General features: G+C 33.3%; 1 protein-coding gene, 1 long non-coding RNA gene and 1 pseudogene across 3 annotated transcripts; 1 reads left to right on the top strand and 2 right to left on the bottom strand.

The window, feature by feature from the left end:
* Positions 1-863: 863 nt before the first annotated feature.
* On the bottom strand, positions 864-2,551 carry LOC148208443 (Subtilisin-like serine endopeptidase family protein). The gene is given in 4 exon segments (XM_088118722.1): positions 864-1,516; positions 1,558-1,750; positions 2,366-2,478; positions 2,536-2,551. Coding segments are annotated over 4 exon segments (897 nt in total). The 3' UTR covers positions 864-941.
* On the bottom strand, positions 864-7,754 carry LOC148208441 (subtilisin-like protease SBT3.4; annotated as a pseudogene). The gene is made up of 10 exons (XR_015788559.1): positions 7,556-7,754; positions 7,383-7,474; positions 7,213-7,309; positions 6,534-6,695; positions 5,731-6,384; positions 4,446-4,510; positions 2,632-2,876; positions 2,366-2,478; positions 1,558-1,750; positions 864-1,488 (listed from the first exon to the last, which is right to left on the bottom strand). The product of XR_015788559.1 is annotated as a subtilisin-like protease SBT3.4 (transcript).
* Positions 4,522-5,598, top strand: LOC148208442 (uncharacterized). Its single transcript, XR_015788560.1, has 2 exons — positions 4,522-5,085; positions 5,366-5,598. It is a non-coding gene; the product is annotated as an uncharacterized LOC148208442 (long non-coding RNA).
* Positions 7,755-14,209: the final 6,455 nt, after the last annotated feature.

The following is a 14,209-nucleotide window of genomic DNA, read 5'->3' as shown; positions in this document are numbered from 1 at the left end:
TCGACGTGACTTCAAGAGTGAACCTGCACACAAGGGCAAACTCTCCGATGCTCAAGTCTGTTCAGGTCGGACTCAATATTAAGTTCGAGGTGAGATTCAATACCTGACTGTGAAATGAGACCCTCTATTTATAGGTGGCGGGTCCGACAGTGCTCACGACCGACAGTTACCTTTGTCTTTTTCATGTCAAACCTGTCGAGTTTGAGCAGATCGAACCCTTCTAGGTCAAACCAGGGCTTTTTACACATAGCCTTGTTTATGGGCGAATCCAGTCTCCTCGGACAGTTTGAGGTGGACCTGTAATACTTCTTTTATTTTTTAAACACCAATGAGCGTCCTCCACGTGTCCAGGGTATTTTTATCCCCAAACATTGACGTTAAAAAATCATCACCAGAAACATAGTTTTCATCCAACGTTTCGTGACGGTTAAAAAATATTATGAAAAAAAATCCGAAAAACACCATTTTTTTAACTCCAAAAATTCGTTTTTTACCTATGGTGACATTTTTTATAAGTTTCAACGTTTTTTTTCCTGTTTATTATGTCACAAAAACCTAGTAGTGTGGAGAAATCCCTGTTACGTTTAATTATCTTGAGAGTGCATTGTTATTCGATATTTGATTTAGAGATGGTATTCTCTGAGCTGTACTCTGTTCCTTATACTTTTATTAAACATCATAGATCAATTTGGATCTAACCACTATAATTTCTGGTGTCGATTCTTTCTTCTTTCTTTACAAGTTATCTTCAACTGTTACAGTTCATCAGTACAGTTCATAGTTGTGGCCGATGAATTAGTAATCAGATTGATATTGGATTGAGTAATACTGAGATTAAGTTTTACATTATTTAATTCCACTCGTTAACATAACAAGACAATAACCACTTCTTTCATATATATATTATTTAATTCCTCCAGTCATATTATGGTGACGCAGGGTCAAAGGAGATCAGTTTGAACAGACAAGGGAGTTTTGACGAGATGCACTCCATCGCTCCAAATTAAGTTTCAAAAAGAGTAGCCGTAATTCATATGGAGCGCATCAGAAATGGTAACCTTGAACAAAATCTTCTTCACTTCGGGGTTGAACACCGGCACCTGGGGCTCCACACTCACCCTCGTCCCTGATGGGGCTCGGATCACTGCCCTGTACACCGAGCTCGAATTTCCCACATTCGTCACCGTACGAGTCACGGTGGTGGAGTTTCTTAGAGCTGGTACTGTAATGCTCGGCAAATCCGACACCGATAACCTCTGTGACGGGCACTCTGTTTTCTGCTGCATTAATTGAGAAATATGTGAGGTCTTATACCCCATGCCGCACAGGTAGTACTTGACATAGTCTACAATGGCTAGATCGTAGATTAGACCTGGGTCTGCAGCGGCGTTGGGGTTCACCAATCCGCCGCCGTAGTCAAATGGGTCGGCCAACTTGGGAGGAGAGCCATCAGCCAAAATGGGCGCCCCCAGTGGTCTTTTTCTTGTGCTGCATTTTAAAAAGGGTGGTAATTCTAAAGTTCATGAGCATCATAAAATTGGAATGGATGTTAATTACCAGTGGTGATGAGGGCTGATTTAATGGCGGCGGGTGACCAAGTGGGATGCACGGATTTAAGGAGAGCCACAATGCCAGAGATATGAGGTGTGGCCATGGAAGTTCCTGAATCGAACGCGAACTCTTTGACGCTGAAGATGTGGTGCCGTGAAATGGCAGCTAGAATGTTGGATCCAGGCGCGGCTATGTATGGCTGCTCACCAACACCGATCAAAATTTATTAAATGTCTTAGTTTTTTGTCGGGAATATAAACTATTTCAAATAAAAATGTTTGAAAAATCGTAGATCGAACAGACATGATGCCAGCAAGGCAATTGAGGAAGTGTAAGGTGGCATAGGTGGTCGTGGACCTATAATTTTTCGTTTTCATATAAATAATTTGGGGTTGATATATATTTTGAATAAGTTTACAACGAAACATTATTAAAAATAAATAAATAAAATTACTGTTTAATGGTTATTGCTTATCATTTTGTTGATTAATATTAAATTTTTTAGGGGAAGTAAGAATATAGAAAAAGAGATTTTCTAAACAAAACGGTTAAAATTTTAGGGGTGATCACACAGATGAATACTGACACTTTAAGTATATAAAATATTCTTTCTTTTAGGGTAGGACCTTATATTAAAATCAAAATTAAAAGGAAAATTAAAGGATATATATATATATATGAAAGAAAAATGGGTATAATTGAAATTCATTAGAAGTTTAGGAACTAGCTAGAGACTCTTCAATAAAAGTGAAGGGCCTAACTTTTATTACTATAATCTTAGGCACATAAATAATATGGATGATAAAGAAGGTACCTTGAGAATTGCGGGAGAAGCAGAATTAGGACCTCTAGATGAGAAAACTGCTATGTTGGTTGACATATGCTTCCCCACGACGTTGTTGCGCGCCCCACCCTCACCGTGGATTACTTCACAAGATCAAACAACAAAATCAAAAACAGAACTAATTACCTTACCATATATACCACATACCACATTCATTTAAGTTTGCAAACAAAAATTGAGTGATCAATATTATTCCATTATTAGATTAGGAGGAAAAATGTGTTTGTTCATCATACGTGGCGTCCGAGGCGTAGTAAAAAATTTTAGTGGCCACGTCAGGATCTACTACGATGCATGGAAAGTGATGAGCTTGACCACATGGAAACAAGATGTCGTCGTGTTGGCCGGCCACGATTATCCCAATCCCGTTTGCTGCTTCCACCGCTGCAACTGCTGTTAATGTAGTCGCCGCATTCGCTAATTTATCGAAGCATAGAACCAGAGAATGCCATTACCCGAAATCCCATCGCATGAACATAACCTGCATCACCACCCTCAACAACTAATAAAAGTAGAAAATAATTTCTATTCAAAAGTTAAATCACTAAAACTGACAACCAACAAAAAAAAATGCTCTTGGATATTAAAATGGGATGCAACTTGGGCTATTGATATAAGTAGATTCTCCTGTTTATTACCATTAAAAAAATCTATAATTAAGAAAGATAAATCCATAACCATCTTCAGCCAGTCATTGGTCCAAAAGACGCTAAAAATATTCAAAAGAATTTAGAGACAGTGATTTCAAATCTAACTACCAACCTACAATATTATATTATATTATAGGAAAATTGTATTGGGCACCTAAACTTTTATATATATTTACAAAAATGTCAACCACTCTTCTATTTTGTAAATATGACAAAATATTTGAATTTTTATTTTCGAAATTTTTATTATTCCAGTTTTACCCTTGTGATATCTGGTACACACCTAATGTATATCTGATATAAGCCCAATGGATGTATATCTGATATACGCCCGATATATCTCTGATATACTTCTTATCTACATCTGATGTACATCCGATCTATCTCTGATATACATCAGATGTACGTATTATACATCTAATATACATCTAATGTATCTCTAATTTATGATATACTAAATATATTTGTAATGATATACCTATACATATCTTATATGATATATATTCGATGTATCTCTGATGTACATTTTATGTTCATCTGTGCCACTGATATACATCAGATATAGATCACAGATTCATCAATGTTAGATATCATGGTTATATCAATGGTAAATTAGAGACGTATTAAGTATATATCATGGATGTATCAAAGTTATACAAGTGTTAAATCATATAATCATATGAGAAGTTATATTAGTACATATCATAGTTATATAAGTGGTAACTTAAAACATATCAAGTATATATCACAGATATATAAGTGTTATATCAGCATGGTAAATCAATGGTAAATTATATAATCATATAAAAATTTATATCAGTAGAAATCATAGTTATATCATACGTGTATCAGTAGTAAACCATATTAAAAGTTATATTGGTAAATATCATAGATATATCAAAAGTAAATCAACTGTATATCAGTATTATATCAGTGGTATATCAAAGGCATATCAATAATATATTATACATATATTAGTGGTAAATCAATAAATAGTAAATAATATAATTATATAAGAAGATATATTAGTAGATCTCATAGTTATATCAATAATATATCAGTAGTAAATCAAATGTATATCAAGTATATGTGTGTATATATGTATATATATGCGCGCGCTATATCAATGGTATATCAATGCTACGAGGGTAAATTTGACATTTTATTATTGGACCTTCGTTTTTCCTAAAATTTTTGCTATATTTGCAAATCTAAAATGTAGAGGCTAAATTCGTTATTTCCTTAAATTTTTTTGTCATATTTGTAACTACCCCTATATTATATCTATTTCTTAAATTGACCCAGACACTAATAAATAAAAAAATAAAATAAAGAGTTGTAATTTTCTGAAGAATCATAAGCACTTATGTCTTATCCCAAAAATTTTCATGAAAACCAACCTTCCGGTCGTGGAACACACCAAATTGCCGGCAACGTCCTTTTTGGCAGAGAACAAACTTTGGCCCTATACAGAAAAAGAAAAAAAAGCCATAAACTTCATCAAGTGGGCATCTTTCAACAACCTTTTAATTTGACAACTATTCGTTATATTTTTTTACTTCTTCTTGCTAAATGTGGGATCAAATCTCACCGATGATCTTTTGATTGAAGTGAGAATAATTTGAAATACAATCGAAATCTCACATTAGTTAAGGAAATGGAAGATCTTAGATATATACGCTAAGTACACAATCTCCAAGGAAATGAGGTCTTTATTTGGTGATACCAAAAACGAAACCTCACGAGTGTGGTCCCTTATCCTTAACATTTCTTCATGCATTTATCTTATTTCAGTGTCAATTGTTTAATAGTGGCAAGTAACCTCCCTATTTATTACTTATCTGTCTTCAAAGTCCCTATAGCAGCGTGTAAAAATATAGAGAGATTGATGCGTAATTTTCTATGGGGAGAGGGTGAAAATTCCAAAAGTTCCCACTTAGTCCGCTGGGATATTGTCACCGTGCCAAAAGACAGTGAAGGCCTCGACATTGGGAACATTGCAGCTACAAATTCGGCCCTTCTCAGTAAATGGATATGGAGGTATTTAACTGAAAAAGATAGTCTCTGGTTTTCTCTTATATTTCCTAAATACTCTACTAAGGCTTTTGATATTATACATTCATATAGTAGATATGAAAGTTCAAAATCCCCCTGGTTCTATATTCTGAAACAGAAAGATTCTTTCAGCAATCATATTCAGTGGCGGATTGGCAACGGAAGAGATAACCTTTTCTAATTGGACTGGAAAAAGGCCCTCTTTACCTGCTTTTTCCCATATTTTATGCTCTTTCTAACAGGAAAGATTTATCTGATTTTGAAGCATGGGACGGGGATCATGAAATTTGGTCTTTCTCGCCTAGAAGAATCATGGATTTTGGCTCGAGAGGAAACAGTCGCATATTTTTAGATAAAGAAAATCTTTGACCAACATCTGGGAAGACATTATTCTATGTGCATCTCTTTGTTCATCAAAATCTTTTTATTTTGTAATCATGATCCTTCTATAATTTCTCTAAATTGGAGAGCTTTTATTTAATCTTCCCTCTTTTGTTGTATGTTCTCCATATATAATGAAGTGATCTTTTTCCAAAAAAAAAATAGTGGCAAGTAAAAATATATCTATTTACCAGCAGGCATCTAAATTATATCCAACCTGAGAGTTAGGTTGAGTTCACACGGGCTTACCAAATAATTGGCATTATCTCCAAGAGTAATGGAGGAAAGAAAAGCCCTATCCATTGTAGAGGCAGCCACGGTGAAAATCCAAGGCGCAGTGTTGACAATGGTCTGCTTATTGGGGCCATCATTCCCACCCGCACACACCACAGAAATGCCCCTCGCGATGGCATGAAACGACCCAATCGCAACCCCGCTCTCCTCGCTGAACTCGGGAAAAATAGGCAGCCCACCCGCCAGCGACAGAGACAGCACATCCACGCCATTGTGAATGGCCTCGTCAATGGCCTTCAATATGTCCGCCGTCGACCCTATCCCCGTCGCCGACCACAATGCCTTGTATATGGCCAAGCGCGCGCGTGGTGCGCCGCCCCTCACCGTGCCGGCGCCGAGGCCCCCGTAGCTGACGTCCGGCACCAAGGAGGCTGCGGCTGTGCTGGCGGCGTGGGTTCCGTGTCCGCTTAAGTCTCTTGCGGATAAGTACTCGTTCGCCAGTGCCTCGCGCCCGAAGTCGGCGATGAAGCCTTTATTGTACCAACGCGCGCCTATGATTTTTCTGTTGCAGTTTGTGGAGTTGAATTCTGCTCCTGCACTTGCCTTTCCATCGTGATGGCACCGGCCCCAGTCCTTCATCTCCAAAAGCTTCCGAATCCGGCCAGATTCCTGATTATTAAAAATAAATAAAAAAAAAAACATTTAGATTTTACAATTTTTTTTTAAAAAATAATAATGATACATTCAATTTTTTAAATGGGGTCGAGATAGAAATAGAATAGGTATTGAATAAGGACAAAAGTAATTTGTTTTTGTACCTGAATCAACGACGCCTATAATGACATCTTCCCCCATTTTACTGCGATGAAGAAGGTTGGAGGATTGAGAGCGAGAAGTTGAGAGGCCCAGGAAATCCCAACTTCTTGTAGTCTGCATTTTGTAAAGCGAATTTGGAAGAACACGAACCACAACCGCCATTTCTGAAGTTTCCATTCGTTGGTACCAGAAGAAATTGTTTGTTTTAGTTAGGTACATTAAAGTATAAGTTTAGTTTCCTATTTAGTTCTTAATACAGTTTTTAATAAATCTACGAGCTTTTAGAATTATTATACCCAATGCTTGAATTAGATTCTAATATAGACTCCTTAAAATTTCAATATTGTTTTAATTCATTATTGTTATTAATTTAATGCTCTTACACCACCTAATACAAATATATATAAAATAAGTTGATTAGATTTTTTTAATACCTGGTGGAGATCGAACTCACGATCTTTTGATTGAAAATATGTACAAATTATCATTGAACTAAACTCATTTTGATAAATTGATTGATTAGATAGACACAACTTAAACTTATCATCAACTTTTTAGACCTATTAAATTTTATTTTAAAATATAGAAACTAAAATTTTGGAAGTTTAAAGAACAAAATTATAATTTATATATATATATATATATATATATATATATATATATATATATATATATATATACCAGCTAGCTTTTGAGCCTGAGACTTGGTAAGCTTGCTGCAAACCCGGAAAAGCCATGTCTATAGCTGTACACCATTGATTCCCACGACTTCTCCTTGCTTCATTATCAAATATCATAATATAATTAACACTACTTTTTTTCATAAAAATTTTGAGCCCAAGATTAATTACCTTCCCAATACAGTGGCCAATAATTCATGGTGAGACTTAGTTGTCAATTTAGTATCTTCGTGTTGCTTTCCTCCCAAATAAACGATGTGAACCTGAAGAGATAATTATCAAGTGATGGAATTGGTAAAATTTTTTAATGTAGAATATGGGCCAACTTCATGGGTAATATGTACCTTGCGATTCTGGTCATCAGCTTCTGCCGTGGGTTTGTGGGCGAACATTGAAAACAAAGCATAAAATGCCATAAAACCAACAATGAAATGAGATTTCCCCATGTTGTCACCCGGCATCTGTTTCCTGAAAGATCTGAAAGGAATCAAATTTCAAGTGATGAAGAACTGGCTGCCTGTGAGCTTATAGAAAGAGTTGATGGGACCTGCATGTACCTAGTTTTTCATATATGTTTGGGTTGCAAGGGTGCAAACAAATCCCACGTGGAGATAATGATCCATGATACATAGGTAAGGACAATTATCTCCGAGAGGCTTTTTGGGTGAAACAAAAAGTAAAGTCTCGATATCATACCATTTAAGGTACGATGGTACCGTTATCCTTAACATAATATTCTCGATCGATCCTGTTCGAATTTTGTTTTCAATGAGTTCCTAGGGACAATTTGATTCTTATGGGGTTTGCTAAAACATCACAAATAGTCTATATTTTACCTGTGCAATTACTATAATGGGTGGGTGTTTTATGTCTGGCTATGTATATTAGATTCTATAATTGAGTAAAAAATAAATGAGAACATGAGTTAGGATTATTTCGAGTGGGTAAGGATAGTTTGTGCATGATTTTGTCAAGTTTAACCCAATTATAGAGACTATATTGGAGTTTTTAGAACGATAAGGATAAAACTGAAACTCAATTCAAATTATATGAACTATGAACTAAATTAATTGAAATTTTTAAAACTATAGATTCACATTAAAACTAAGCTCGTTTATACGTACCAAATTGATAATTTAACCTAATTTAAGATTATTTTAAGAAAGTTTGAATAAAGATATTTGTGGTTCTTCGTTTACAAGTTTCCCACCTCTGAATCCCAATACAACTTTTGTCACACTCATGATAAGTATCCTATGCAGGTGGTGGAGCCTAGGAGCAAAACATTGTGTGGCATGTAGTAAAGTCAATTATTATAAGAAAGCTGAAAGTTGAAGTTTTTAGAGGTGCGAATAATGCCCACAACGTCGATTACACAGAAAAAGATTACTGATATATAAGTGATCAGGACAACTGCTTAATCTATTGGTACGAGACTTTTACCTATAAGAATTTTGATCTAAAATTAATGATATTATACGATTGTGAAAATATGAAAGTCTACTACTCTATAAAGTCAAGAGTTATGAGTTTGAATTGGATTACTTAAAACAACATAGAAGATATAATCTCTAGTTTAAAATTCACAATTAGGTTGGATGTCATTTTTTGAGTTTTGAGTAAATTGAAATATGGAACGTAATTTTCATGAAAACGTATCGCACTTGGTCGTGTTGAATGAGTCATAAACATGTTAATATAGATGGTTTAAATATTTATGTTCGGTTTATCTTGTATTAATTTTCTTTGAACAAACTTTTTTTTTTCTACTTACCTTTGGAACTCACTGTCTAGTGGTATGATTTAATAATGTGTCTTCATGGGACATTGAAAAAGCTGGATCAGAAAGGACAGAGATATGACAAATGAATTTAAGAAAATTGCATAAAGTTGATAAAGTCACAATAAGAGAAAAGGGTTATTTTATGCCTCCTTAACATATTTTGACTCCGAAATGATGGAAAAATTATAGATCAATCGATTAGAGAACTATTTGATTTTTCTCTTCCACATGTTAAAGACATATAAGTAGGGTAGAAAAGTTTAACATCACATTAATTATACTAGTTCGTTTCAATCTTTGAACTATGTCCAGTCTTCTACAAAAGTAAAATAATAATTCAAGCAAGCATAGGACACAAACAATTTTAACGTAAAAAATTTCCTCAAGGTGAAGAGTAAAAAACCACAGACCGAAATCAAAATGTCCACTATAATCAATAATATAGTCTACATCAGATCTCCCCAGCAACTAAAGACATACAATAATAGATATCTTCAGGTAATAAATGTCACCAAACATATAGGAAAAAACTGGAGAAGAAAATTAGAAACATCTCCCCTTAAAGGTGCATCAAACTACCCAATATATCTAACGGTAGGCAGCTCCAAAAGAAATCTCCACCGTTCAGATTTAAGACTTTCGTATCGTGAACATGCTGTCAAAATTTCACATAAATTGGACCACAGAACAACCTCCTATCAATGTTGAAAATGATTATGTACATAACTATTTCTTTCTAATTTCTCTCTATCTTCTTCTTGGGACAAAAGTTGGACTTTGGTTATCTAAGGCCCAGAAAGTCAAATATCTTATTTCTTATAAGGACATAATAACTTAATCCCAATATTCTACTCCTTATGACCTTTTAAAAAAAATAATGGTACATGACTTAGAAATTGTGTCCTCCAATTTTGGAACACCATACCACTAAGATAACAGTACCTAATTGACAATAAGAGAAGTAGTTCATGTCAATTTTAAACCCTTATTAAGATCTTTTATATATCTTTTTAATATCGGATCCTTAGCATGTTCCCTTGAGATGGTGGTACTTTTGGACTCACTAATTTTGGCCAAAATCACATTTTTGGACCGGATACTCATTTAACTATTAAAATTGACAATAAAGCCTTGACATTTTATATTCAAATAACGCTTTTCCATTTCTTTAGAAGTGTATTACTATGTGAGTCGTGGGTAGCCGAACAAGGAGAAGTGAGATAGAGAAGAGCACAACAACGCTACTTTTTAGAGTGTGTGAGAGATATATGACAGAAAGGAGTTCAGACTAATGTTTTAGTTCACTAAAGTGTTAGCTTTTCTATCCCTACTTTGTCTTCCAGACAACATGAAACCTAAAATTTTTATATTGTAGTTTAGATTTTCTTTTTCTTTTATTGAGTGCAATAATATAGGTAGGGATTTAAACCTACGACATTTTTTAACGAACATACATATCATACATATCCTAAAAATAAACTATTGTTGACTACGTCATCCGATTTAAACCTACGACATTTTTTAACGAACATACATATCCTAAAAATAAACTATTGTTGACTACGTCATCCTGAAGATGCACGGACTTCACTCCCCACAAAGAAATTAAAGGGGATGGCGAAGTCCAATAAATTAATTGGGCATTTCCACTTTTCTATGGGACGAGGCTGACTGTTCATTACTCCCATTTGATTTGGGAGAAATATGGATGAAGGGTTCTCCACCATAAACTAAGTGGAACCTCTCAAAACGAGAGACAGTAAATATAATCACTAATACACAAACAAAACAAAACAAACAAAAAGAAGAGAAAAATGTGGCTGTCATGCCCTATGTGAATGAGTGAGAACTGAGAATCTGTGTGCTTTTAAATTTGTTCTAAAAATGATGGCTCGTGCCAAGTGGAAGTATTTGGCCCAAGTGTGCACTACTGCTCTTTTATCTTCCATCTTTCCTTTTCGTTTGGGCCTCTCTCTCTCTGTTTCCTTGACATTCAATAACAAATAAGTGCATTAACTACATATATACAAAAATTAAGAGTCTAATAAATCTTAATATATGGATTTTGAACTTTTAATTTTGTGATAATAAGTATATGTAAATATGTCCCTTTTTTTAAAGAAAAAGATACCATCAATTTATTGAGTATGTGAGAAACATACATACAAAAGGGAAGCTAAAGAGGTCGTGCTTTCCAAAGCGAAAAAGAAAGCTAAAGGAAGGTTTCCCAATTTAAAAATATAGGAGATACATTCTAATAACAAAAGAGCTTTAATTTAGAGGAACAGAGAGGAGCTGCAACTTTAATGTCCCCAAAGATGGATAATCGACTTCTTACTGTTGTCAAAAATTCGATTATTTTGCGTTCCAACCAAAGGTGTCAAAGGATTGAGCCTACTGCATTGCTCCAAAGGATCAAGCGCCTAGATTTGGAACCTTTCGAGCCTCTGTAAACATGTCGAATAAAGATGTTTTAACTTTTATTTTTTTGTATTTAATAGGTTTGAGATCTATTCAAAATTTTAAAAAAAAAAATTTGGATTGAATTTTGTGTCAAGTAGGACTTGTAGGCGCCTTTAAATTTTGTGTTTGGCGGGTTCTTTAAATTTTGAAAAATGTTGTCTAATGTATTACCTAAATTTTAAAAGTTCGAGAATTTGTTAGATATTTTGAAGTTGAGATCTATTCAATACAAAATTGAAAAGCCTTCTACAAAATTATTAGACATAATATTGAACTGTGTTGCATTGTAAACTTGTAATTAATTTGACATTTATTAGTCTGATGTGCATGTGTGTGAACTGTTTGAGGTTGTTTTGAGCATGCTTTTTTCCTTGTCCAAATGAATATTAATTTCTGAATATGGACAGAGTTTCATTAATGGCTATCTCCCAATTTCCACTCGTTCAAATCTTCTTCACATTAATAATTCACACTGTGATCAAACAAAGTGATTTTATATGTACAGCTGGACTTTGTACTTTCTTTTCATCTCATTTTCATGATTTAAAAGGAGGGAAGTATAAAATTAATATAATGACTAAATTATATATGTGTTGTGTCTTCGTTGGAGTGCTCATGAGTTAGGTTGAGGTATTTGAGTTGAATTGGTTCGGATTATTTGGGTCACTAGTTCAAAATTTTGTATAACAAAAAAATTTAAATATTAAACATTTATTTACCTATTTTTTAACCTTTGAATCAAAGTATGTAAATCTATGTTTATTTATATGGTAGAAAATTATACTAAAAAAACTTAAAAAGTTATCTTAAGGAGTTGTTGAATAATAATCATAAAGAATTATTGAATGAACTGAAATTAAAATAAATATAACTATATATATAATTTTTGGTAATTGAAATTGTTTTAAATTTAATAATAAGTTTGAGTTTGTTCGGCTTTCAAATTTATGTTTCTAAGGGATTTTTCTTTATTTTATGTATTTTTAGATGTGTAGCAAATTTATAAATTGGATCTTAATTTTAAAAAGTTCTTAACGTGTGGTTAGCAATCTATTTGTAAGTTAGTTAGCAAGTTTCATCTAAAATAATATTAATTAATTTATTAGCATTTTTGTTATAAATTTTGTATAATCATTATTTTACCATGTTGTATAATTTATAATATATTATATTTTATATGTTTTAATTTTAACAAAAATGAAATGAGTTTATAACATACAACAATATATTTATCCAAAAATTTTGTAATTCTGCATTTTAAAATTTCAAATTCAAATTCAAATTTGAAAATACTGAAGACATAATTAAAATGTTTTTTTATTCAGAATTCTTTTGATTGAAGATATATGTCAATTACAGTTAAGCTGTATATTTGCTTTGGCAGAATTTTGAATCACATAATACGAAAATAATTTTCAAAATCAAACATCCGTCAACCACTGATAAATGCATATTCACTTAATCAATTTAATTCAGTAAATGTGAAAATTAAAATTTAACCGCACTCTTTATTTATATATATAATTTTTTTTCAAACATATATATATATAAAAGTTAGTGTAGAACAAGTTTTATATGGAAGCCATACACATGCACAAAAATATGAAATTAAAAAGGTGACATAGGAAGCAATCATTACAGAAAATGCAAAATTTATCAACATTATTATTTTTTTAATCACCCTAAATAAAACAAGTGGGGTTTGAATGACATGAAAAATACAGACCATGGATTTGAACAAAGGATTTTGTTTGGCCTACAAGAATCCTCCAATCCAATCTTTTGCAACGTGTGACCCGCACGTGTGGGGTCACCCCCTTCTTCCTTTTGGCTTCATTATTTTTCCTGAGAGGCATGCGACTCATCAATGGGACCAATTGGCGCCACTATACCAACCAAGCTTTTATTCTCACACACCTTTCTATTTTTCTTTTAAAGTTGATGTTCAACAACGTGAGGAGGCCGAGATTTGAACTCCGATAAAATAAATTATTTAATCAATTGAGTTATGTTTAAATTGGTTACATACCCATAAAAACTCCCTTCATTATTTTTTATTTAACCCTAATTAAATTAATCTTTGCTTTAGTGGTTAAATAACATGATTTAGTCCCAACCCACCTAACCCGGGTAGCAATTAACATCACCAAGCTAAAGATCATGCAGACCAACCCACCTTTTTACTAAAAATTAAAGTGATGGTATATAGTTTTGAGGAATATGAATAATAATCTTGTGAAGACAAATAGTTAATTTTACAATGATATATGACATTTTGTCCATTTTAGGTCAAAATCCACGAATTCATTTTTAATTTTTTCGAGAAGTCTCGTACTAATGAAGATGTTGTTGCCGTTGATGCACCCAACTAATTAATTAAGATTTATTGCCTTGTTTATTACCTTTCCACGTCCTTTGATAACTATTTTATTACTTTTCCACCTCTCTCGAAAACATATTTTAAATAGAGGGTAAGAAAATTAGAAAATTATATTAGACTCTAAAACGAGATCTTGCAAAAGAACCAACCGAATTAAGTCCCTAAGTTTTCGAGTGACCATAATAAACTGTCCTTTATCAAATTCCCAAAAGTAAAAGAAGGGAATATATTTGAAATAGCTCCCCAACAAAAATTTAAAAACTTTTTTTTTTCTTTTCAAAATCCAGCCTATATTTTCAGTTGAAATAACTGATTAGTGGGAAATATATGGACTCTCAGTTGTGTGCAGAAAATTTTCACTCGTTTTGGAGT

Source organism: Momordica charantia, assembly GCF_013281855.1.
Source record: "Momordica charantia cultivar OHB3-1 chromosome 10 unlocalized genomic scaffold, Mcharantia_2.0 BLBB01000010.1, whole genome shotgun sequence".
In the NCBI taxonomy this organism is placed as follows: Eukaryota; Viridiplantae; Streptophyta; class Magnoliopsida; order Cucurbitales; family Cucurbitaceae; genus Momordica; species Momordica charantia.
The sequence above is the reverse complement of the archived record's forward strand: the minus strand, read 5'-3'. Positions and strand labels throughout refer to the sequence as shown.